Source organism: Prinia subflava, chromosome 3, assembly GCF_021018805.1.
Source record: "Prinia subflava isolate CZ2003 ecotype Zambia chromosome 3, Cam_Psub_1.2, whole genome shotgun sequence".
In the NCBI taxonomy this organism is placed as follows: Eukaryota; Metazoa; Chordata; class Aves; order Passeriformes; family Cisticolidae; genus Prinia; species Prinia subflava.
In genome coordinates this window covers 56,179,537-56,206,864 of record NC_086249.1, presented here as the reverse complement: position 1 = coordinate 56,206,864, position 27,328 = coordinate 56,179,537, and the positions used below count along the sequence as shown (strand labels likewise).

The window sequence follows — 27,328 nt, the reverse complement described above, 5'->3', positions numbered from 1 at the left end:
ACTCAGATGAGTGGTCTTGCTAATGTTACTTATTTTCCCCCTCTCTTTCTAGTTTAGTAGATCTCTCAGTCTCTTCTTTAGTCTCCACATTATTATCCTGGCCTGCCTAGAGGATGATGATTATTTTTCTTTGTAACAGAGTGAAGTTGTATGGCTCTGCTTCAACTGAAAAAGTCTTTCTGTCTGTGTGTTTCACATTCTGCAGTAGTCTATAGTTATGATGATTGCATGCATGTTAGTGACTGTTCCTCTTTCTGAGTCTCTGTGTTAAAGGCTAAAGCCACCTAATAATTAGGTGACATTATATGGAGTTAGGTCTCTATATAATAATGACTGTAGCCTCAAACACTTCCCCAAAGTGGCTTATACTTAAAAGAGAAGGGGATGAATAGATCTTGGAGTGTGTCTCACTCTTCAGGGAAACATCATAAATGACTGACTTCCATGGAATATATACTTCCACAAAAGTTGGGCTAGTTGAAAAATATTTCATCTTAGAACTTTTGAAAGAAACAAAACTCTGTAAGTGAATATTTTTAGTAAAATGGTTAGAATATGTTGTAATGCAGTGTTTACTATTTAAAGACTGACTTATTCACAACTTCTAAACAATTTTTTCTTGCTTTTTTGCCTGGACACAGAAGCTTAGAAGTGATTCAGCCTCCAAAAAATAACAGTATGTATTTGAAACATCATCACAGTCTTTTCAGAGCTGATGGGAAATGGTGCCACATCTAATGCATTATTTATCAAGCTACAATTTCAGGAATAACAAATATCTTAATTAGTGGAATTAATCAATTATGCCTTCATACATTAGTTGCCTAGTAGTCCTCTATAAGGAAAAAAAGTTTCTTCTTTTATTCTTTTTAAAATGTGGTTATCATGCTCTCCTTCTTTCAAGCATTTAGAACAAAGTCCTGATAATTTAATTACATGCCTCATTCAAATGCAGGATCATATGAACCTGTAATGGCTCAAATAATCTGTTTACTAATAATTCATCCAGTAGTGCTTTTTTTTTTTAAACGGAGAGGGGAAGGGAGAACCTTATCTGCAATTTCACTTTGGTACAGTATTATAAAAGAATAACAATATAGTTATACAGTCTGCCATTTAGTTCAGTGTTTTTGGGTGCATTTAAGCTATTGAATTAATCTCACTTTTAAACAATAGAATATAATACTTTAATAGCTTGCCTCTGCAGTGGCTTTGTGGGATGCTGAAATTAGTATTATAATGCACTGTGTATAGTTTCTGCTGAATCTGATTGCTTTAGCAGCAGTCAGGTTGATAGTATCAGGTTCCAGCTTGCTGGGTCAACATGGACCCAGGCCATTAAAAGAGAAAGGTTCAGGGAAAGTTCATTTCTATTGTTTTACCATGGTTACAAAACAGAAAAAAAAAGAGAAATCCTGCATTTGTAACTTATTGCTTCCTTGGGCCCTGAAGGTAGTATGATCTTTTTTTCCTCTTAAATTGAACACAGAAATATAAACCTCTTGATTATCTGTAATGTAAACAAAAGAATATTTTCTGATCACTTTTAAAGTAAAACACAGATGTTCTGCATTGACTGCTGATGTCATTAAACAAAAGTGTTTGTATTCATTTAATTTGATCTCCCAAACTGTTAGCATTTAAATTTGTTACTAGGTCAATAGAAAAATTAAAACTTCATAGTGGCTTTATAATACTGACTTCTGTTTACATAATTTTCACTTTAATTAACTCACAGTAAGCCTGTTGAAATAAGTATGTTTGCTTTTTCTCTAAAATAGAACCTGTCCATTGAAGATTTTCTTTATATTATGATTATAAAATGAAGAAACATTTTCATGAAAAAGCATGAACCTAAATATCATGATATGTGTGTAACATTTACGGTGCAGTTGTAAACCAATGGTGAGGTACCATTATGAAATTTTAAGATAAATTTTAAGATAAATGTGTTTGTTACATATAAGCGTGAAGGACTTAGCACGGCATTAGTATGTTATACGTGAGAGCTGGTGAAGAAAGCTTATTGTACAGCACTCTACTTCATACAAAGAGGTAAATCATGTAATAGGTGTAATATAGGATAAAATTTGGTATTTGTACCAATATGGAGAAATTCTGCAAAACAAATGGTTTCACAAACGTTTCTCTTAATGGAAAGATTTGCATGACATTTGACTGAACTTTGAAAGTTGTGATGCAGCATAATATTTGATATGTTTTTATTTATAAATATTTTTATGTATCATTCTCATAAGACACTTTTTGGATAAGTGAAACCATTTTTAGATTTGACTGTTACACAAGTCAGAGGTAATGATATTCAATAGAATGCTAGTTCTGGAAACCAGCTTTCAGGGGTGAATTTATATTTGTTATTTTCCAGAGTTGCCTGCCTCTGTTATTATTAACTGTGATCTCATTAAGAAAAACAAATTTCACATATGCTAAGCTGGGCCAGGATCAATGTGTATTTTAATTTAAGATCTTTGGGGAACATACAGATAATATTGTTGACTTAGTATGAGTCATTAATCTTCCAAGACAGTGCAAGGCACAGCTCTTAGGGCCTGTCTGCCCAAACAGGTTTACAAGAGAGGTCTATGGCCATTTGAAAGATTCATCTCACTGTAAAATTGCAATTGACTGAATTGATATTTGAGTCTTAACAATCCTGATGTGGAAAGGGAGAAGAAAGGGAAAATGTTTGTTTGGCATATGTGAAAGTCAGAAAAAGTTACACAGTGCAAGGAGTACTAGGTAAACTCTATTACCCTTTGTTTATCCTTGACTACACTTCTAGGTTTGGTATCCATTAGCAAATGACATCTGGTTTTTCATTTGATTATGGTGCTCGTTTTCTTTCTTAAATGACTGTGTTAATGTTGTGGTGCCCTGCTAATCACCTGCAAGGATTGTAGTCTGTGTGTATGCATACTGCACAAACAGATAGGCACACGCATCTGTGAATATGTGTTTGCACACAGAATCACAGAATCATTTAGATTGGAGCCGTTAGCTGAACCCTGCCAAGTCCACCACTAAACCATGTCCCTAAGCGTCCCAGCTACACGCCTTTCATATACATCTGGGAGTGGTGTCTCAGCTTCTCAGGGCAGCCTGCTCTGATGCTTGATAACACTTTTGGTGAAGAAATTCTTTCTACTATCCAGCCTAAACCTCCTCAGACTGACGGGTCTGTAATTCCTAGTATGAAGATACTATAATGATCAGTCTTGAAGAGTGTGGCTCTGTCATGATGGGGAAGTGGAGAATACTCATCTTTCACCATTTAGTTCTTAGTGAAAGAGTCACAGAAGCTGCAGTTATACTGTTTGCACACTGTGTGTTTCTCTGGTCGAGTTGAGTAGTGCACAGTCTTGCAGCCCAGGGGGAGAGAAGGTGGCAGTCAGTACTTACTGAAGAGAACGAAATCTAGATTGATTCTTACTTTGATTTAAGGTGCTTTGGGATGAGAACACCTGTTGCCTTTGTACTCTCAGCTGCACTATATGGCCTATATACACATGTATGTGCACTGTCCATATACACCTGTACAAGCAAACGTATCTCCTGTGAAGGGTTCTTGTGGGAGAGAGAACGCTTTTGCAAGGACTGTATCTCCTACTCATAGGAGTCCAAAGCCTGCCTTGTCTTTTTTTTCCCCTTAAATTGTTAAATAAACGGGTAAATGGGAACAAATGACTTCTTTACTGTTCCACATACTGCTTAAAAACTTTAAAATTTTTATTTCTTTTAAAAGATAGTATAATGAAGATACACTGAGAAATAAAATGAGAAAGCAACATTACAAACATATTATACTTGGCCACTTTATACAGTTCAATTAAAACAGAATATATCTGTTATCCATTTCAAGAAAATTGAGAGTAGGATAATTGATTGATACAAAATTCTTCTAATTTGCTATTTTTTTGCTGTACTCTCTTCTTCAAATATTGATAAATTTTTAGAAAAACTGCATGAACACACTGTCCAGTTAAAGCTTTGGAGTGCTTTTGTGTTGGAGAGCTATAAAGTCATGGAAACATCACTCTGACTCTCAGCCAGACATGTAATCAAGCACATTTCTGGACAGGATAATGTCTAATTTGATTCTTGTTCTGTAAAAGGGACAGTCTTCTGCTTCTTTTTTTCTCAAGAACCTGATCAATTACCACACAAACCGAGTTCTGCCAGAAGTACTTACAAATAGCACAGGAAAGTGTATGGTTTGGTTAAGAAGAAGTCTTTCTTTAGTATCATCTTTAGTACTGGATTGAAGCTTGAAACTACAAAAGCTAAAACAAAGTCTCAGACAAATATAATATCTTGGGGCAAACTCTAGCACTGATGAAAATGTACCTCTTAGTTTGATCCATGACAATTTGATCATCATGTCTAACATTCAGAGAACATCAGCCAGAACAAAATCAGGAAAAAAACCCCCTTTGTATTAGTATATTTGATGATTTGGATGATTTTTTGTTCCTAAGGCCATAACGTGCATGTAACAACATTTTCAGAGTTTTTCTGTGTCTGAGTAAGACAGAGTGATAGAAAAGTAGGGTTTTGTTGGTAAGGAAACAGAACAAAAACTGAGATAAATCTTTGAGAAAAGGAGGAATTATGGCAAATCAAAATATAGTTGTGAATTGGTACCTACTTTAACTCTTGTCTTACTTGACTCTGGGCAGAAATAGAAAAATCTGTTTTTAATTATTGTGATTAATTTGTATTCCATTATCATCTTAATGTTCAGTCAGGATTTGTTCTTGTTATGCTGTGAGCTATATGGCCAGAGCCAAAAGAGAGCTCGGTGTGCATGTCATGTGTGGAGATGTGCCAGGCACAGTGTATGTCAATCAGATATCATATGGATGTGCATACTGGCCAGCTGTAGTATGCTCCAGAAGAGTGTGCTGCAAGTCTTGGTGCCATTTTCTTCATCCAGGAAGTCGTGTTCCTGTCTAAAATTCCCGTATATGAAATTCTATGATATGTGTCCTGTGCTGCTAAAGACGTGAGTTCTTAAAAGGAAGGATGAATTGGATTGGAGGTTTCTTATTGAGAATTCATTATTGAGAATGCATTTTAAGAATTAGAATAACTTGATGAATTTGGTAATTTTATTTGAGAGTTGTTTATTCTGGCTAAAGTGAGATTTTTTGAGGAACATGTCTTTTGAGACACAATGCAACAGTAATTTAACTGAATTTCAAAGTCTAATGTCCTCATCATGTACTTTGAAGATGGGAGATAAAGGGACTAGTAGATAAAAGTGTAACTTTTCCAGTCATGGAGTAAATATTGAGTATATACATATTAAAATAAACTTCCCAGTCACTGATTTAGGCTTTTCTATAAAATAGATCCTTTGATATCTTCCTATGTAATTCTCTTGTATGAAGATTCATAATGGAATTACCAGACTTACAATGAAATAATAATAACAATAACAATAACAACAACAATAATAATAATAATTAAAAAAAAATCTTATCAGAAGTAGATACATTTGTCAGCTCTGTTATCTAAAAACATACTCCTTGTAGTACTGTTTAGAAATAAGTGATTAACCTTCCAGTGTTTCCTTGGGATAACACATTAGTAGCAGACTGTTATTTCTGATAGGACAGACTTTACATAAAGGACGGCTTGGGGAACTGGCTGCATTTCAGGCCTGCAAATAATTTACCCTCAAACACTGACTAAGGGTTATGGCATCGTATTTTAAGGTATCACCAGATTTGATCCTCTGTAGCTTGATAGAAATACACTAAATGACTTCTGAATTATTGAAAGGATAACAGATCAAAGTGTCTTTGGTGGGATCACTGCAATTATTTCCATTTGTTCCTATAGTACTGTCTGTTTTTTTACGGTTCTTTTTTTAGGACTTAAGAGAGTTGGACTGGTATTCTTTGTTGTTCAAATTACTATAGTACTACTGCTTTGGAGGGAAAACTGTGCTATGGTTCATATGTATATAGATGCAGCTCTGCAAGGAAACGGGAGGTTGATTGTTTCTGTTCCTTGCCTTGCACAAGGAAAATAAAATACAAATTTATTTTACAGTGTTCTGTGATACCGTATAATGGCCAAGCAAGTCTACATCTAGACTTGCAAGGGTGGAACACCACGACATAGGCATCTTAAGTTCACAAACAGATTTTGGGAACTGGCTACACGTGTCAGCTTTTTGGAGTGTACTGCAATCTGGTTTTTCGCTATGAGTTCATATTTTGCTTTGTTTCAGAAGTAAAATGCATCTAAAGTACACACAGGATTTCCTAATTAAAGGGCATCTACAAGGGTATTCCCAGCCTTGTATCTCTTGGTCTGCATGGGTTTTCAGTGATGGGCATTGTGCTGGGTGTTGCACAAACCCATGGCTGTACTGAGAGCTGGTTACTGTCCCAAACAATTTGAAGTCGGAGTGGAAGAGATGAAACTAATATTTTGCATATTCTTTAGCTTCTAGTTAAGGACGTGGTTATTGATATCAAGTAGAAGTGTACTCCAAGAGTAGGCCCACTCATTCTGACCCCAGATATCATCAGCTCAAAGAAACTTGTAATTTTTAATGCTCAGTACTCATCAGAAGATTAATACTTGTTTTGTATTTATAAATATATGCAAACACAGATCACCTTATTTAGAGGTTTAAATTCTTGATTTTAGTGGATACTGCATGGTTACCATCAATCTAACTCCACCTGAGCAGTTACAGCTCTACAGAGTAGGAGAGAGCCTTTCCAGTATTTCATATCACTACTGTTACTCTCAAATGTACAATAAAAGTCACTTTCAAGCTTTTATTTAGGCGGTTCCAGCAATTCTTTGGAAGCATACGGTTAATGAGTGTGGGTTTTCAGAATTAAAAATAAGGTGAATAAAGGGCAGTGAACATTAACCATAGTCTCTGGCAGAAGCTAGTATAAAATTTTTCATTTTGAGTATAAAGAGTTTTTTAAAGGGCAAAGGGTTTAAGATATAGGCAGCTTCATTAAAGAGGTGACAGTTCACTTGTTTCAGCATTTCATACAAAGAATTGTGGCCAATTAACTGATGAGTGCATTCAGATATTACAGTGAATATACTGATATGATAGAACTTCATTATCAACTGTTATGAATAAAAATAACATATTAATTAATGAACTGCCAGGAGAAGCAGAATATTTTCACAAAATACCTTGTATTTTTTTTCTTTTTTTCTTTTTTTCTTTTTTTCTTTTTTTAAGTTAAATCATCGTCAAGATGCTTATGTATCTTATATTTAATACAGATGGTAATGAACACTAGCTCTATGACCCCTGGAGCAATGGTGGGTTTGCACCTTATGTAAATGCTTTTTCTTGTAGTGTTTCTGCTCTTTTTTTTTTTTTTTTAAGTAGTTCTCAAAATGGCAGCTGCTCCCCAGTATGTCCTGATGGAAAACAAATCAGATGATATTTTTCTAAAGAAGTTAAGTAAAAATTTCTTAAATAAAGATAGTCACTTATGTTTTGTATGTTTACATATGTGTTCAAAAGAGGAGTACGCTGTTACATGGCCTATTCTGCTTTGAGTCTAATTGGATATTTGTACGTGCAATTATCTGATTTATGTTCACAAATTTGTAATTACATGTGCAAGTTATATGCAGAGATGAATACAGATGGTTGGAAAACAAGCCTTGAAGCAGGACTGTTCATTCCAACTAAAGTTCATACATTTAAATCATTGTTTCAGGCCATATGCAGACTCTATAACAGACATAACCACAAGACTTAGGCTTACTTTACATTAGGAATCATCTCAGCAACTTGAAGTAAAAACTTTTTAAAAAATGAAAGTTTAAAATTCTTTTAGATTTATGTCATTGTGGATCAAGCCTTCCTTTCTGGCCTATTAACTCCATGCTTGACATTTTTATAATATATATAGTAGATGATGTTTTGAGGGGATGTTTTTAGAATTAAAAGCCTAAGAAAAGATGAAAACAGTTGAGGAAAAAATAGGCTTTGCATCTGTTATAGTTTGGGGTTTCATGTGGGTGAATAACACTGTTAGAAGGAATCATTTAGCTTGCATATTTAAATTTTGGGTGCGGTTTATGCTGTAAGGTTGAGTGAAATGGGAAAGGCATCTGTTATAACTTGACAGAAAGAGCATTTTGTGGGAAACATGCACTTTATATCACTACTTTTTTCCACTTTTTTAAAAAAATTTTTGGTAGTTGCAGAATTGTTCTGAAAAGACAGCAGTGTAAATAGAGGAAATAAATATTATTTTCAAGGTTTTCTTGTTATTGCTTTATTGTTTTTTTCTTGTTTTCTTGATATTGCCAGTACTCCTAAATAACTTTATTCAGGATCACCAGTGCTGTGATTTCTAAGTACTGTTTCTGAAGCTAGGTTTATATAATAATAATAAAAAAATAAATAAACAATATGGTTTGAATCAACGCATGAGTTCTCTTTAATAATTGCATTTTATTGTTAATTCAGACATTTTCAACTTGAGCTTGTATGGCTGTCATCATCAGAGGCTTGTGTTTCACAGTTATTACATAATCACGAGAGCCAACATACTTATATGTTTTAAGAACTTTCAGGAAGATCTAGTGTTTCAGCTAATTAGATGAAGCAGTGAACTTTTTGACTTAATTTACTTCTGGCATCATAATTCAGCCACACAACAGAATTAGCTTCATTTCTTATCTATTTTCCCCTTTCCAGCAGATGATTTACAGATCTCAATTTCATTAAGAGGACAGGCATATGTCAGTAATATTTTAAGCTTATGTACGATCACAGCTGTATTTAAATCTGGTACTGTAACTTACTCTGGTAACACTCAGATTTCTAACTGGTTTTGTTTCATTTCTTGCCCTTTAGATCATTCGTATATTCAAGTAACATGATCAGTCACAGAGAATCTTTTAGAATCTTTTTCTTATATCCTTTCGTTGTGTTTGTAGTAGGACTTCAACCATCAGGGGAGAACTGGCAGGTGTTGCTGTAATATATATTTTATATATTCTTGCACTCTTGTATCTTGTATCTTATACTCTTGTGTCAAGAATATTGCTAATCTTGCTGAAAAGCAGAGTGATTTGGGCTGGAGTGTTGAGGAGGATGGAAATGACATGCTGTTTACATGACAGTTCTGTTAGGGAAAGAAGTAATTCAATAAGGTCTTCTCTACCCCAGCAAAAGAGTAGCATCCAAGGACCAACCTGTGCTCCTGTATTACTGCGGTAAATGACTTTGGAATGGGATATGAAGTGAAATATATTTTCTTCCATTTGTTCTTTCTTCCACTGATAAACTGGTGTTGCATTTCTGACCCAATATCCACTTTTGGCCATTTTGGTTCAAAAATAGCAGTAAAGTGTTCTGTTACTGAAATGCAATAATATTTCATCAGCATGATTTCTCCACTGCTCACTCCTGTAACACAACCTAATTCTTTTGAAGATCATTCATGCACTTCTTTATGAAGATTTTGAAACAGATCTTTGTATTTATTTTTATCAGCAGTGTTTGCTGTCTCAGTAACTCCTAATATATCACGAGTTCAGCACTAATTATTGCGTGAGAACATTTTCTGTTTAACTGTGAGAAGAAAAATAAATTTAAGGTAATTGCACTGAGAGTTTTATTGTTTTACAAGACTGCTGCAAGTAAAAAGGACATGGTGTGACTTCTAATGGTTGTTTTACTAACTGCCAAAATAAATGCATGCTCTGTCTTAGAACTGCATTTTTGAAATTTGTTCTTTAGTGGGAGCAGAAGGGGAAAACCTAAAATAGTAAAGTATAAGGTTTGAATCAATGTACTTTGTCATTTTTTTGCCCTTAAAATGCTAGTTCAGTGCGTTAGAAATATTTATGAAGGTTACCTTGGCAAGCATTTTCCAAGCAAAGGAATTAAATTACACAAAAGGTTTAGTCAGTCTTCCTAGACCTTATTTTTCAGTGCTGACACGCCCTTGGCTCAAGTCTTGCTAGTGTGAAGGCTGCACGTATGATGAGAGCAGCATAGAAGATATCCCCAAACCCAGAAATGCCGCGTGGGAAGAGTCTATTGCGTGTGGTTACAGGTTGTCACAGGGCATCCCCATCTTTGCAAGTGACATCTTGGCCCTTTTGCAGTGTCCATTTTATGGCGAGCACATAATAACTACTTCCAGTGGCCAATCACGTACATTTCATTCAGCCAGCTTTTTTGAGGTCAAAAGTTCTGTGTCAGGCTTTGAAGCAGATTTTCAAAATGTACCTAAATAAGATGCATAAATGCTGATGTAGCTAAAATTGGTGATGATATTCTAAGCTGTTTTAGGCAGTTCTAAGAACTTCAAAAATACATTAAATAAATACACCAGATCCTTGTTACAGATTTGCTGCCTATCACTTCGGGAGTGTAATTTTTCCTGCCACTCCCCAGTATAACTGATTATAAAACTGCCTGGCCAATGGCAATTTCACTGCATCATGTATGCCCAGCTAGAGATGAGGACAAAATTTCTGTGCACTAAACTTACTCACAGACAAAATTAAAAATAAGCCTTTAAATGTAGAAAACAAACCCTGAAATTAATTAATTTCGGCAGGAAAGGCAGTTTGCCTTCTTACTACTGGTCAGACCTGCAGTTTTCTTTAGGGGTACTTTATAAAAATAACTTTAAGAAGTAAGTATTTATTAATCAAATGTTGATATTGCACAATTGTTCCTCAAAATCAGGACACGAGAAAGATAAATCACAGAACTATCTCAACATTTTTGAACACTTATCATTTCCTACCATGTTTTGCCATGCAATTAGTCATCTGCAAATTGCTAGTGACGTGCTCTGAGAATTACATACTGCTCATGAAGAGTTTCAGCTGTTATAGAGCCAAACCTTCCTTGGTGCTCAAATGTCTTAACAGAAATCAGTAGGAGGTCTACTTATCTAAGGCTTTCAAGGATGAGACCCTTAAATTTTAACATCAAGTCTGTCTTCTGGCAGATACTAATAAGAGCTGAATGCAGTCTGGTTACATTTAAAGCCAAGCAGATAAGCCCATACTATTGTCCTGTTGTCTCTTTCCATGTGATTGTACAGGGCCAGGTTTTCTGTTGATTATGTCTGCTTTTAATTGTTTAGCACTATCAAAACATTTCTAGGAGCGAGCTCATACTTGATAATACAACTGAAATGATGTAAAACTTTGAAAATATAATCAAAGCACAACATTTTGACTGATAAGGAACACAGATTCTTCTATTTCTTATTCTTTAATTCAGCCATCTGTTGTTTTCTAGATTTGGTAAGACAGGAAGGATATAAGACTAATAGATGTTGATCAAAAGACCAAAAACTAACCATATTCTCAGCCTTAAATGTAGTCTCAATTGCTTCTCATGCTAATCACAGTGCAGTAGACAAATACACCCTTTTTCTTGAATGATGCAAATTCTACAGCCATAGTATTCCTTGATATATTTATGAAATTGAAGGGATGAAATACAAAACTGGCTGAAAATTGATGGATTTATTTTCAGTCATTCTGGAAAGTGTTCTGGTTATCTAATTAGCTGATGTTAGTGAAGAAAATATTTGAGACTTTCAAGATTCACTAATTTGCACCTTGGGTTCCTCATTCACATAATGGCATATTATAACCGTAAACCATGATAATTTCTACAAAAATAAAGATCAGTTATCTGTGGGTATGTCTTTTAAGACTTGAGAAAAATCTGATAATTTTATCACAAACTGACACAAGCTTATGGAAGGCCGATGGATTTTCATATGAATAAATACATTTAGGTGCTTCAGTTCAAAAACTCGACTACTAAGTTAGTAATACATAGTCCTGTAGAAAGCTTTCATTTTCTTCTTCAATACATGTTATCTCACATATGGAAATTTAAGTTTTAGAGCAGAAAATATCTAACTTATTCATATTTCTAAAAGCAGAATGGCAATCTATTGGCTATCTTTTCTAATGGATAAGTAAGGAACGCTTAACTTCCCTGTAGACTTCTCCCCAGGTCTTTAAAACAGTTTCTCTTGTGGCTTCCTTGAATCTTTGTTGATATTGTCTAATTTCTGCTTTTTCTAATTTGCTCTTCAAATAACAAAACAGCAGACAGGAAGATCAGCTATCATTTCCAGATGTGTCACTGTTTCTTCCAGTTCACTTCTTGTGGAGTCCCAAAACGCTCCTTGACTTATCTGTACTATACCCCTAGGTATTCACAAGGTATTCACTTTGGCTTTTGAGGTTTTGGCATTGCAGACTGTGTATCTTAGCTCTAAAAAATCCAGACTTTAGACATCTTCAAAATCAAAATGGGTCATCTTTGAGTAGTTTACCCATTGAGATAATTAGTATTTCCATAAGAAGTCAAATGTGCTTTCAGAAGAAACAGTTCTTTCAATTCTTCCAATAATTGTATTCAGATAAAAAACAAAATCTTACAATGTCTTTTATATCTCTATAAAAGCTTATATGCAAAATCTAAATTTGAGTAAAAATATTAGATTTGAGTAAAAATAGTATTATCATCAGCTTTTAAATGATGATTTTGTATCTCAATGTCATCAACTGGAAGAAAAGATTACATTGCTCTGGCATTTAAATGTATCTTTTATATAACAAATCAACTCATACCTATTTAAATTATGGGAGTTTTTAATACTGAAGACAAATCTGCTGATTTAGATACAAAATAAGACTATGAGTATTTTGAAGGTTTCTTATCTTGGAATGAAAATGAACATGGCCTAATGTAAAAATAAGTAGGTCTTTACTCAGATTTGTGAAAAATACCAACAAAATGATTTATTAAGCTATTTTTATCATCCTTTTTATGATAAGTAAACTAATTTTGTATGCTTTTGATGTTTTTTTAAAAGAGTTTATCATATAGCTATAAAAATGATAATGAACTACAAAACAGCATGCAAGTTTTCAATTCTAGTCAAAGTAATTATTTTCATGCCATTTTCCCCACAACTTTGGTAATGATTCATAGAAAATTCTTGCAATTCTTATAGTTTGAAAACAAATCTTACAAAATGGTAGTATATCAAGTTGATTAATGAAACAAATGCTTAACAAATGACAACTAACAAATGAAGTCAAGTATTGCTATTCAATCAATTATTAAGGACAATTAGATGTATTGATTTTGTGTATTGCATAGTCTACTGTGCCTCTACATCAGATCTTCCAGGCCCTAAGATATAATTCTTAATTTGTCTTACAGTATTTTTCTGCCTTATTATAGGAAAAAACCCACATTTCTTAAATAGGCAAAGGCCTTTAAATAGTAGATTGGAACTAGTGTCACTTAAAAATTCCATGAAGATTAAATAGGTTTCCTTCTTAGAAGTTTCATTTAAATAGAATCACAGAGTAAGTTGGAAGGGCTCCGTAAGGATCAAGTCTATCTCCTGGTGCTGCTCAGCACCGTCCCCCAGAGTCACACCATGTGCCTGAGAGCACACTCCTTACACTCAAAACACTCCCTGAACTGCCAGGCTGGTGCTGTGATCACATTCCTGGGATCCTCTTCCAGTGCCCAACCATCTACTGGGTGAAATATTATTAGTAAGATTGGAAATGGGAGTTTAGGACTTTATGAAAACATTTACTTGGTAAACTTTGGGATGAACCACGGAATGCAGTTGAGTTGCTGGACTCGTTGATGGCTTTGAGTGTGCCCCCCCCTTATATACAATAGCACAAGCAATTTTATTGTGGAAGGTGATCAAAGGAAGAGTTCTGCCTTGGGTATTTCAGTATCACTCACCTATAATTTGCTGCTGACCTTTGTTTAGAGATTTGGTCCATGACTGTCTACCCTTAGGCTTGAAGAGCAGTGGTTTTATTCCTCAAAATCAAAGACAAAGGCATTCAGGCTTCACCATGGCTATACTTAGTAGTTAACAGCAAAGAAAGTCTTTGCAGGTGTGAACTTGCTTTCTAAAGGTCTGGAATTCGTTGGTACATTGTGCATTGTGCCAAATTACCCCACTTGTGTTCTGTTATGCTGTTGTCAGAGACCCTTCAATAGTCATATCACAGTAGTGATTTGAGTACTTCATCATAGATACTTAAATGAAACCATTAAACTTTTCCTACACAGTGGCATTTTTTGGTGGGTGAATTATATTAGAAACACTCCATTTAAATCAGATCATTTTTGTCTATAATGTTTTGTTCAGTTTTATGTGTGTTCATGGTATGTTTATTTTTATTGTAAATCACAAAGGAAATATCAAAGAAAATCTGAAGACACTTAATTTGGTTTTGTGAGCTGGAATAAGACAACGTTCATTTTCTACAACTGTTTTTCATGTAGTTTTGAACATGTGACAATTTTGTCTATATTAAAGAAAATAAAGAATCCAAACCAATCAAAGAAATTACCAAGCTTATAATTTTAATAATGACCCCAGCTCAGGACATTAAGTTGGGAATTAATGATTAGTTAAGGTTAATGACTCAATGCCTTGAGTCATTAAACTTCAAGAAAATGCTCTGTACTTTGATTGTTTTTGGTTTATTATAGTTAGGTTGTGGAAGGTGCCAAAAAAAAAAAAAGAAAAAAGAAAGTATTTCCAAACACAATGGAAACAAATATGAACAAAAAACAGAGGTATTTTGTTATCTGCCTCATTCTACAGTCTCAGCATAGCTAGAAATGCCATTATCCCTGATTACAGTTTTGTTAGTATGAGGACTTAAGGAGCAAAACCTTTCATACCCACTTTTCTTTCCTTTCTTGTTCTGAAACAAATGAAGAACTTCAAATGTTTGGCAGATCATAGGTTAACACTGCAGTTTCAGAGCAGCAGATAACCTTATTCTGTGAAGTTATTCCACAATGTTCCCTAAATGAGCAGTTACAGGATGTTACAGTGGTGCCATGATATGATCTGTACACAGGAATACAAGCCTTTGGACATATGTTGTATGAGCAGGCACATATTTGTATGTAAGTTGGCAATAGGTAGTTTCATTGTCATCCATCTCTAATTTGTATGCTACTTAGGCAGTCCAGGAGGTGGAAAGTTGTGTATGTGAGCATTTAACAGACAAGAAGTGCCTAAACCTGAAGCCCTTTATTTTTCCGTACTGGACACATGTAAGCCTCTGTGATGGCTTGTGCTCAACAGTATCATACAAATAATTCCGAGTCCTTTCTGACATAAAGTAGTATATTTAAAGCAAGGTGTCTTAGTGAGATTTTCACTTTAAATAGAATAAGGGTTAAATGATAACTTGACTTATCTTTTAAATGACAAAAAATAAAGAAATTGCAAGACCTTTTCACACATTAGATATGTATTGTCATTTATCATCTAGATATCAGGCTAGCAGTGCGAAGTAATAAAACATATCATCGAAAAATGTGCTATAGGTCTGAATCACTCTTTCATTCCACCTCCCAGCTAACTGTAGTATTAAATCAAACAAGCAGAACATTTCCTTAGGCAGCCATTGCCTTTTAATTTCCTGAAGAACCTTAAAATATCATTCATTACAAGTACTACACATATTTGGTTTTTAAAAGTCTCATAAATCAATAGCAGGCTGACTGTAATAATTATTACAAGTTAGTGCATAATTTTCGTGCTGAAGGCTGCATGCAGAACTTTAGCATATGCAAACGAGGCAATTCAAACTGTGTATAGATATTAATATGAAGAAGCAGGTAACGAGGTGCAGGCTATGAATTATGCATCAAGAGCGGCTGATCTTCAATGAGGAAAATGAATTCAGCATGTAATCTAATTAGTGATGGAAGTCTATTACATCTAACTGCAAAAGCAACCGTCCTTGAAACAAATTTATTTACAGTCCATGTTACCACTTGAAACAACTTTGAAATGATGTGTAAGACAACAGCTTAATTGTAAAAATTTTTTTGTTTGTTTGTTTCAGTTCTAGACCTGGAAGGCCTCCTAAGAGGACTCAAAGTGTCACCTCCCCAGAGAATTCTCATATCATGCCACATTCTGTCCCAGGCCTAATGTCTCCTGGAATCATCCCACCAACAGGTAGGATTGCTAGAAACACCTTCACACGGGCAATCGTTTGAATTCATGGCTTATATCCGCTTGTTCATAGATTAACAGTCTAGGAAAGCAGCAGACAAATATCACAAAAGTTTCCCTAATGTCACATTATTGGTACACAAACATGTTGTATATAACGGAAATTGTGGCAGCTTAGTACTTCAAAATAACTGAACAAATAATAATACTTTATGATTTTTCCCCCTATTCTTTTTCTTTATACACAAAACCCTTCCAAAGCATGAATTATCTATTATTAGACAATAATCTCTGTATTCATTTTTAATAGATCAGATATCTTCTGGTTTTTTTTGCTGCTTTGCTTCATTAGATAATGTCATCATGAATATAGTTGCCTGAAGAAACTGAGTTAGTTAAAATAACTCCATGCTGCACACATGTCTTTCTTAATTTTTCATCATGAAATTCTATTTTTGATATGTCTCCTGAGGCCTTACACTAATATAAAGTCCTGTAACAATCTGTTTCTCATACTACTATTTTCTTTTGAAAGTTACTGTACCATCTCCTAGCAGTGGCTGGCTCATAAAAATAGTTAAATTAAGAAAGGCTGTATTGCAGGGAGGAGATGAGCAGTCACCCAAAGATGGAGGCACCCAGTAGTCAAACTGCTGGTGGTGCCACATTCGCTCTCTTCAGACGTTACAGACCAGTTAAATGCTGGGATTTGTTTCAGCAAAGTCCACCTGAACTTCTGCTTCTTGCCCAGTTATTTCCTGCTTATTTGCATCACTCAGTCTCTAACACTGATTTTCTCTAAGGTAAAGGAAAGATAATTAACTAGACCGATCAAATAGAGAGGAAGATTACCTGATCTTGTGGACCGGATGGATGGGTAGATGTTTGAATGCATGCCCATAATCATGTCTCTCTAAGTATGAGCCTGATTCTTGGCATGGTCTTGGTCACAGATAACTAACATTCTTAAAAGAAATTCTCAGTTCAGGAAAAAACAAATACCAGAAACTGTTTGAATGTAAATATCTTGTCTGGAGGAAAGGAGAAAAGTGGAGAAGACCTAGCTCAGTGAGCTAAAGGGAACCTGTACTTCGGCCTTAGGCTCAGGAGCTGCTTTACATGGTCAGATAGACACATAGCTAGAAATATTTTATTTGAAATTTTAAGTTGTATACAGGTGAAGAAGAGCGACAAAATGAAGGGAGGTCAGACAAAAATTGGTAGGAGAGAGCTTTAAAACAGGGAGAGGGAAGGAGGGATGAAATTGAGAGTGTAGGGGAGTATGGGAAAACATCAGGCAAGTAGGACTCACAGTGGCAATCTGGGCCTTTGTGACCAGCAAAAAAAAAAAAGAAAAAAAAAAAAAAAGAAGAATTGTGATTGAAATACTTTATACAATAGAATTTATGGGATAAAATCTTGTATAGAAAATAGAGATCGTGCAGAGTGAATGCAACATGAGAATAGTAGATGGGATCGATATGTGAAGAGAATGAAAATTTTTGTTTAGCGGAAATATTCATGTTCCTGAGGAAGAGATCAAAAATTGCAAAAGCAAAGGGAAATTATTTGGGGGAAGTAAGGCAGGAAAATATCAAAGGAAAAAATGCATGTGAAAAATAGAAAGGAGATGAAAGAAATCAGAGACAAATAAGGAGCCAAAAAGATGGAGACAGGAAGGGAAACCTTGTCAACAGTATCGTTTGGGGTTTTGTGTTACAGTTAATATCTAAGAGCAGATCGCCTGTTGATTTTTTATTTTAAGAAAGCAGTTTCAAACCACAACTAATGTCTAAAAGTATCCAATTCCTCTCTAGTCCTTTAAAGCTGGTCATAACAAGTTGATAATAAAAATATATGGTACTAAAACCAGAGATCCAATTTCTTAGAGTATCAGCCCACAAAACCAGACACAGATCTTTTTAAAATGAAGATTAAAAAAAAAAGAGAAGAAAATAATTCAAAATTAAATAAAATAGGCATATGTAAGATTATCATTCATCAAATCCTTTTTGAATGGTAATGTTTTGTGAGTCTCTTGCAAAAGAAGAAAGGTTTAAATGCAATCACTATTACATTTGAACTGGTTTCACATTGCATGGCTTACCACAACAGAAGGAGTGGTATGATTTTTTTCCCATTGTGGTGGTGTTGAGTCTCAAACAGCATAAAAAATGCAAACAATAACTATGATAGAAGTGAGCTCTGGGGTCTTGTGTTCCATGAGATATGCAAAGGTTCAGCGAAGATAAAGACCATCATGACAGCAGTGCTACATGAGAGTCATTCCAGCATTTTATAGACAGGCAAGTATAAAAATAGACTTACAATCTCATCTTATGAGTTCAAAACTATGAAAATTTGTGGGTCTACATTGTAAGAAAGTGCCAAAGCTACTGAAAGAGCCCTACAAAGAAAATACTGTGGTAGATAATGTAGGTGCCATTATGTGCTGCCACATTAGTAGGTGCAAGAGAAATCTGCCAGTTGTAAAATTTTACTCCATATTTTGACTGTGTATAAAGAAAACCACTGACTAGTTGAGGTTGTCAGGCACCACTGGAGGTCACTTAGTCCAGCTTCCACTGGTCAAAATATGATCACTCAGAGCAAGTTGTTCAGGGTTGGGTACACTTGACATTCTGTGAGTATCTTTGAGGATAGAGACACCATGATGTCTCTTTGCATCTTGTTCCAATGTTTCAGTACTTCCAAAATAATATATATATATATATATTTTTTTTTTACTTTTCTATGGAATTCCCTGTATTTCAATATGTGTTTGTTGGGCCATATGTGACAAGTATGGTTTCATCTCTGTCCTTACCAAGTTTTCGTACACATTATTAAGATACCCACATGTCTTTTTCAGGCTGAACAGTCCTGGCTCTCTTAGTCTCTCTTGATATATCAGAAATTTCAAAAAATGATTCTTCATTTGAGAAGTTTGAGAAGTGTGAATTTCCTGTCAGTATCCAGCTCTAAGCAGAAAAATAAAATTACCAGATTATTAAGTGCTTTCTAGCCCTTCTCTGTCTGTTATTTTTTTTCTTTGTAATAACTTCTTTTTAAACTTTCTGACTGATTTAATAATCTGACTGTAATAACTAAGTTTCCTTCCTGCCTACAAAAAGTATGTGATCACACAAACAATTATGTGCTATTTAATGCTCTTTAAGTATAGAGATCTGCAATTATTAGGTATATCTAGGATACACAATACTATGATTTAATGCATGATTTTTACTAGAAAATTTTCCTTTTTTTTTTGAAATGTGCTGCATAATACAGAAATAGAGATTTAAAGGTGGAAATCTTGCTTTCTAAAGTGACTGGTTCTACATGCATCTTATATGTGTGCAAATAATACTAGTAATAATAATTACTAAATAATACTAGTATAATATTAGTATGCTGAGATATCTTGTGATATTCCAGAACTGTATATTTTTGTAGGAGGTCAAGTTAAGGAACCCTTGAAAATATTTTATATCACTGATATAAACTCTGAAAACACATGCAGAGAACTAAGATGACCACTTAGAATGAGCTTGCGTTATGGAAGTATTTAGGGACTAAGATGAGATGTAGGAATGATATACAGAAGGAAAATGAAAGAGAAAAAAGGTATAATATTTCACATTTTTTAAATGAACTGTAAATTGAAGAAGTGAGAATCAGCTCTCAGTTAGTATTCTGTCCATTTTATTACAATTAAACATTACCCAGAATTGATGAGATATCCACTGTCTTTCATTAAGTCAGTTTACAGAATGCTCCCAAATTTATAGAAGACTGGTCACTTCATGAAATATAATCTTATATTTATGAAAATAAATACATAGGACCTTTGATAGTGTGACAAAAAGAGAAATGTGTCATAAGAGGAAATGAAGAGCTTCACAAATTGTCCAGAGAATTACAGTCTGCCTATGTTACAAATTGTGTAGCCAGAAGAAAGAATTTGATGTAGGCTCGAACACTTGTAGTGACGTTTCCAGCTTATCTAGATAACACCTTGAAATCCTTCCAAAACTGTATGGTTCATATCAGTTAACTTTGATCTGCTGTCTTTCTGTACTGCAGATCTTTGCATGGCTAATGTGGTTCAAAAGTTGTCTAAAGCTGAAACAGTAGATGATTGTAATGGTGATCAGTCAGAAAAGAAGTGCTGTGCGTCCTGAGTGTATGATACACATTGTGGTCTGTACTTTTATGTCTGGAGTAGCTATATAACAGATAAAATTATATTTCCATTAGTTTTCATGAAAACCTTGAAAAGCAATTTTCTTCACTTTTCTAATTACTTTGGTAGTTATTCTTCAGTATTTTAGGTTTTGAAACTGTTTTTAAAACTAATTTCTTAATTCTTCTGCAACTTGGCCTACTGAGTCTGAAATCTATAGGTGATGAAATGAGCAACTGCAATCGCTTGTGCTTATTTCAGAACTGCATCTTTCAAAGATAAAATGAGAATATAAAGTGCTTTTGGAAATTTCTGACATAGGGCAGGATAAGAATGCTCCTTCATATATTGATATATATCTATAGATACATCTTTGCCAATTAAAAAAAGTAATTTCAAAGCATGTTTAATTTCTAAATTACTTTTACATTAAATTAATTTGAGTTATTATTATTATTATTATTATTATTATTATTATTATTATTATTAACAGGTTTGCTTTATGCTAGGTACTTCTATATTACTATTCCACATCTGAATCCAGGCTGTTCCAGTGTAAGGATATTAAGTTTCCTCTAAAATGTTTCATGTGTACGAATTATAACTGCTCTCCTCTATTGCTATTAGAGACCATCGTTTTTCTTTTCTTCAGTGGTGATCTGAAGGTGTAATTTCTAATTTCATCCTTATTTTTTCTCTTGCTGTGGGCCTGAATCAATATAAGTATTTTCCAACTTCCATCTTGTTCAGAATTCTTTGCACCACAAAGCATCTTTATGGGGAGTTAGAATAAGGAGGGAGTTGAAAGGTTTTGTATAGATTATTTTGGCTTGTAGGGCAAATGTCGTTCACAGATGCAGCAACTGATAAAGGGTGGTAATGTTTTTGCTAAAGTAGATGATGAAATTATTTGGTGTTTAAAGAAAGATTAATCACATAATTAAATAATTCCATTTTCTGTAGTTCATAGTTATTGATGTTGTATTAGGGAGACTGAAAGAATGGTTAAAATATAATTATCTTTGTTACTCTATCCACATCACATTGCCAAGAAGTAAAACCTTTAGCTAGAAGTATTTCCTCCTGACCGTCTCAATCCTGTAGGGTCTTAAGATTATATTTAATGTACTGAAATGAATAGCGCTGATTTCTGTGAGTGTTCCAGGGGCTAGAAACTATAATTTGGAATTACATAATAATTTTGAGAAGCAAATCTATTATACAGTTATTTATTTTATGCACTGGGTACCTTTTGAGATCCTGTGTTGATTAAAAGGATACACATCGATAAAAATGAGTGGTGTTGCTTACTTATTTTAAAATACATTCCATGTTAACACAGTATTTTGATTATTACTGTTAAATCATTTTTATTGTTAACATTGGTTTTGATTGGTATTATAGGATGATAAGCTGTTTATCTGTTGGGGCTGAACTAACTTACTGTAAGAATAAGCAACAAAGTCCTGCTTTGAGAGTGACAAACTGCAACTTAATTCAAGAGACTGAATCAAATTACACAAAACATTTTTGCACTTCATTAAGGAAGTAGTCATTATAATTAATATGAAAGCTTCTGTCATGTTCACTAGTTGATGTATCAGTGGGAAAATAAACTGACTCAACTCTGTAAATGTATTTTTTCATAGTTTTAAAAATAATAATTAAGGTGTAATTCAGGCCACCTGTCATCTGAAAACAGTCATAATTTTGTCATGCCATCATCCCACTGAACAGCTAGCTATATTCTGCTGTATCAGAAGAGGATTTATCACTGAAAGCTGCTTCTGGAAGCTCACTAATTTTAAGTTCCAGTGAGTCCCTTACATTTTTCAGTCATAAAATCTTTTTAAAACCAAAAATTACTTGCAGAAATGGAACCAGACCTTTTACACAAGAACAACTTGTACATTTTGCAACATATGACTCTACAAATATTTAAAGCTTAAAAGATACTGTTGGAAAGCTGTGTAAGTCAGAGTCACACCTCATGCAGGTTCACCACTGTCTGTTGAGAGCCATCCCTAGATTGAACTGTTTCCAGAAATGCTCCCAGCTTTTTGATATAAAGGCAACAAGTTGGTTCACTTCAAAAGAGTCTCTGAGATTAAATATTTAAGCAGTGAGCATAGTCATGTACTTTGACACACTCAAGATCCTAAAAAAACTCGAGCAAAGTTATTTAAGTTTCAAGCTTTAGTTAGGAGCTAGTGAACCCTCTCTTCTTGTGAGTACTCAGTATTAGGTTGTGATATGCACAGACTTGCTACCTTTTAGTGGAAAATCTGAGATAGAAGTTTTTAGATTCCTCCTGGATCACAGAATAATTTTGCCTTCTGAAATCTAAGTTTTTAATCATATTGATTTTTGAGTTTCTCAATAATAATGCTGTTCCTGTAGCAGTTATGTAGGATCCAAATTGAATGACCATATTCTGCGAAGATGAACTATTAGAAGATACTTGATAAGCCTTTAATGATATGTGATAATTTTCATATATAGGCAGCTTTTCAGTGTATATTTAAGATGATCATAAAAAAAAGTTTCCAATTTTGGAAGTGAACCTCTCCCCAGTTCCAGTTTCTTGTTTCAAATAATAGAAGTATATTAAACACCTTGGGACAAAACGCTCCCCACTTTTCAGAACAATATTAAATTAACAGTCTGTTATCATAACAGTTTTCTGCTGAACAAGTAACATGTAAACTGAAACAAAATTAAAAACACCAAACAAAACACCAAACTCTTGATACAAAAGAAAGCAATTAAAACCTTATTCTTAAAGGCAGGTATGTGGTGAAATTATCAGTGACTGCATTAGGACCTAGTAATGGAAGTGTTTCTATAACTTTCTGCATCCCAGCATTCTATTATTTGTAACTGAAAAAAAAAATTGAAAATATTTTATTGCTGTTTGTTTCTTGAAATTAAATTATTCAAAATGTAAGCTTCTCAGTTGTGGAGTATATGAGATTTCCTTGTTGCTCAGATTTCAGGCAGAGTCTTTCAGTAGAAAAGCATCAAGATAATCATAATCCTGTGTTTACAGTTTTTCATATAATAAACCTGTTAGTTTTCCACCCACTCCTGCTTTTTCGTGAGAATGTTCAGCCAAAATAATTTGATTTCAAATCATTTAATCTCCAATTTGTTCAAAATGAACCTTTTGTAGAGCAAACACCACATTGTCATTTTACACATGAAATACGAAGTATTATTTTGTTAAACGCTGCCACTAGAAATGAACCTGAACTGTTGAATTTGGAATCACATCTCAGACTTGCAAACACTTTGGTCTCTTAGCTGCATGGTGTTGATTGTTGTAGCCAAATAGGAACATGGTAGTTCTTAGGGTGAGCACAGCGAGGCCTGGTACAAAGCTCAGTTCCATCATGTTGCTGACTGTAGTTCTGCATCATCACGGTGATGTGGAGTTCCTGAATGCTGTGGAAGTGCCCAGCTCCTTTCCTGTAGAGTTAGACCACTTATGTCCTTGCAGGATGTGCACAATGAATATTTGAATATCGTATAATTGGGGATTCTCTAAACTACAAGAAAAAACTGCTCCTTGATGTTTTCCACTCAGTTTGGGTTTTTTGGAGGAAAGCAGTGTCAAATGTCATTATTTAATATGATTGTCTCCTGATTACGAACAATTTGTCTTCTGTGGAGTTTTGCAGATTTTAAGCAAGGACTTAAATATGAAGGGAATTTCCAGAAAGTATGTCAGGTAGCCCAAGTGTTTTTGTTATATGATATATGATGCAGGTGAACTTCAGAATTTACTTAAGTAATTGCTATTTGCAGGAAAAGTATGCAAGAAAGCATTATTTCATCTGGGAAGCTTTAGAAGACTACAACTCAAGGAAAAAACTTAACTAGCTAAGTACGGTATTAATTTATTCTCAGGCTCTTGGGGTGTCCTGTGCAGGATTCAATGATCCTGATGGGTCCCTTCCAACTCAACAAATTCTATGGTTCTCTGAATGTAGTTTTCCAAGGAGAACCAGCCACTGTGAGTCATCCTTATGACTTATAGCTCTAGGAACATTGCCTGCATGAATTGTACAAGGCACAATAGCATACTATCAGAATTGTAATGAATCCACTGTCAGTTCTTCACAGTGCACTGTACTGTTGCTAATGTTGTCCTGTGCAATATATTAGAGTTATCATTACGTAGTCTTAACTGGTAGAAGGTTTTTGAAAAGGTAGGTTGTTCTGGTTCAAGTTCAGGATTACAGGGCCAGATTATTCAAACTTGATTCCATATCATCTGAGAATTGCTTAACATTTTCCTTCCTTTCTGGAAATCAGAGTCAGAACCGTCTCGTGATGTGAAGTTAAGCACATTTCGTAACAGTTCATGTGCTGCTGAACTGTGTTGCAAACAGAAACCAATCAATAGGTTATTGCTCCTGGAGCTGCTTCCACAAGCTTGTGGTTTATGAAAAGCTGAGCTGGTAGTCTGGTTTCTGTGCATTCCAGATGCTCAGTTTAAAAACGTCATTTCGTGTGAGAAGACCTCTCTTATTCCTTCAAATACACACAGAGGTAGATATGTTTGTTGCCTGAGACAGCAATTGCAAAGGCAGAGAGGGAAGGAAAGTGGAGAAGGAAGCTGTGTGTGATAGAGAGAAGGAAAGAGATAAAAGGGGAGGGAAGGGAGAGAGAAGTTAAGTGTTGGTATAACCAACTTATTTACCATAATACAAACTAGTTTGTTTGCTGTTGTGTATTAATTCATGACTGTTGAGAAGTTACAAGGCTAGGTTGATATAGTATTTACATAGGTGCTTTCAGAAGTTATCCTCTTTCCACAGTATGTATGTGCACAGGAGCCTACATTTTGCTTTTCTGAAATGTTTTTTTTTAGTTATGAATGTTCTACGTGCGACTCTTAAATCATCTCATTTCAGTCCAATCTTAATTGCAATGAGATACTGTGTTCAAGCTGTCAGCAAAAATAAACTGATACTGCAACTAGTATTAGAGAGGTGACCTGACATTGAGGAGGAAAAGTCTTAGTTTGAGGAGAATGTTGCTGTTACTACATGATGTTGGTCATCAACTAATGATTATTAGTTTCTAACTAAGAAAAAAAGTAGCATTGGAGGGCTGAGTAGGCTGGGGAAAGGAAAACTGCACCAAGTCAAGACAAAATTAATAATGTTACTGGGTCATTTTAATTCATCAAAATTTATACAAATGGCAGATAGTCTGATGGTGTACCAACAAGTTTTGTTGAGAATTAAGGTTTTGTCAACACTACCCTTTTGTTAGGGAGGCTGAGATTTAGATTGACCAAGGGGAAGTAGAATAAGTCATGAGGAGTGTTTTAAATGGGGAGATGGTTCTATGAAATTTCCTTTTCTCTGTATTCATTGTGCTGTCAGCTATCACAAGCACTATGACCACACATACAGCTTGAACAATCCAGTTGCCCTTTCCAAGAAGAAAGTTAATGGAGTAGCATTTCCTTATGCATATGCTTTTTCTAAAAGAATGTTTCTAGCCTTTATAGTGGAAATACAGAATTTGAGACTTGAGTTGGTGTCAGCTGCATATTCCAATAATTTCCATTTGTGGAAATTATATTCTGTGGTTGCCTCAAATTACTAGCCATACCCTGCTAGGAGCTATAAAATCAACGATATGATCTTAGATAAGCAATATGTCTACTAAATAGGATGAAGTCACTTTTATGTTTTCTTTTGACACTAAATTGAATCCTTAATATATATGCTATGATGCATCAATCCAATATACAGAGATACAAATGTAATTATTTCATTAGAATACTGATTTTGTAATGTCACTTAAACTGGGACCTCAGATGGTGTGAAAAGCTGCTTGACACAATGCAAAGAATGATAGTATTTCATTATACCCTTGCTTAATAAATGTGTATAAATATGGGAATAAAAGAATGGTGTAACTTGGGTGGTTTGATAACCAAGTAACTTACTATGTCACAACACTGCATTATTTTTGTAAGCACCAGACTACAAAGAAAAGAAAAAACCCTCAAACTCTAACTGATTTTCAGCATCTACACAGTACAAGTATTTGAGAACAGAAAGGTGAGTTTTTGTCAATCAGTCCATTTGTTTTGAAAAGTATCACAAAAGATTCTAGTAGATTAATATTTCATTCAAGTGGAAGAAAACAGTGGTTCCTGTTCTCTCAGGAGCTGTGTGACAAAACAATTCTTAAAGTAATTTTTTTTTCCTCTGTTGAAAGCTCAGGTTATATACAGGTTTTGATGTCTCAGATAAACACACTGAGGAATCATACTCCTAGAGGTGAATGACAAAAAATATAGCACTTTTGTCTCTGCAAGCATCCTTTTTGTGGAATATGGAATAACTCCTTATGAAATAGGATACAGATATTTTTTAAAAGTACAACCATGAGAATATCCTTATATAAAATAAAAACTATTTGGATTTCTCTCGAAATTTATATCTATTATCACCCAGGCTAAAATTCTATAGGCAAAGACTGTTAGCAGCTGACATGTATGTAGAACCAAAATTAATTAGTATTACCATTGGAGAGCATTCTTGAAAAAGGTTACATGAAAAAACTCCCAAATGCTTGCTCACCAAGAAAAGTCTGGGCAAGGGATTGTACTATTTAGGTTATGATTCCTGTGACGAATACAACTTTCATAGCTACATCTGTGCCTGTGCCAATAAATTAATGATAAATAAACCCATTCAGAGCTGTTCTTTACCTTGGATGTCAAGGTATGCATCCTGCAGCTTTCAACTACAGATCCAAAATCTTTTTCTTATTACAGTCTTCCCAAACTAAGGAAAAAAAAAAATCCATATCTTCTCCCAAGGAAGAGTTCCTGGCCAGTTTTGTTTCTTGTACCGTCCATGGCCAATAGCTATATTGTATATCTGTAGCTATATTACAAAATCACTACTAGGTTGAATGTCTTGTTGAGTTTCTGATGTGTTTTTTTGTTTAAAGAAACTAGAGGCAAAGTTTTCATGGAAGTTTTATCTTTATCTTTTATTAGACCAAGTGCCAAAAACTCTCTAGCTTTTAGAACACAAGCACTTATGTCTACTGAATGAAGTTA

At 34.5% G+C, this 27,328-nt stretch overlaps 1 protein-coding gene across 6 annotated transcripts in view; it reads left to right on the top strand.

Annotated features, from left to right (window-relative positions):
- Positions 1-27,328, top strand: part of DACH1 (dachshund family transcription factor 1) — a 353,355-nt gene that overhangs the window by 132,175 nt on the left and 193,852 nt on the right. For all 6 annotated transcript variants that reach the window (XM_063392205.1, XM_063392207.1, XM_063392206.1 and 3 more), the window contains exon 2: positions 15,934-16,049. In XM_063392205.1, coding sequence (XP_063248275.1) covers positions 15,934-16,049 — 116 coding nt within the window. The remainder of the gene's footprint in view (positions 1-15,933; positions 16,050-27,328) is intronic.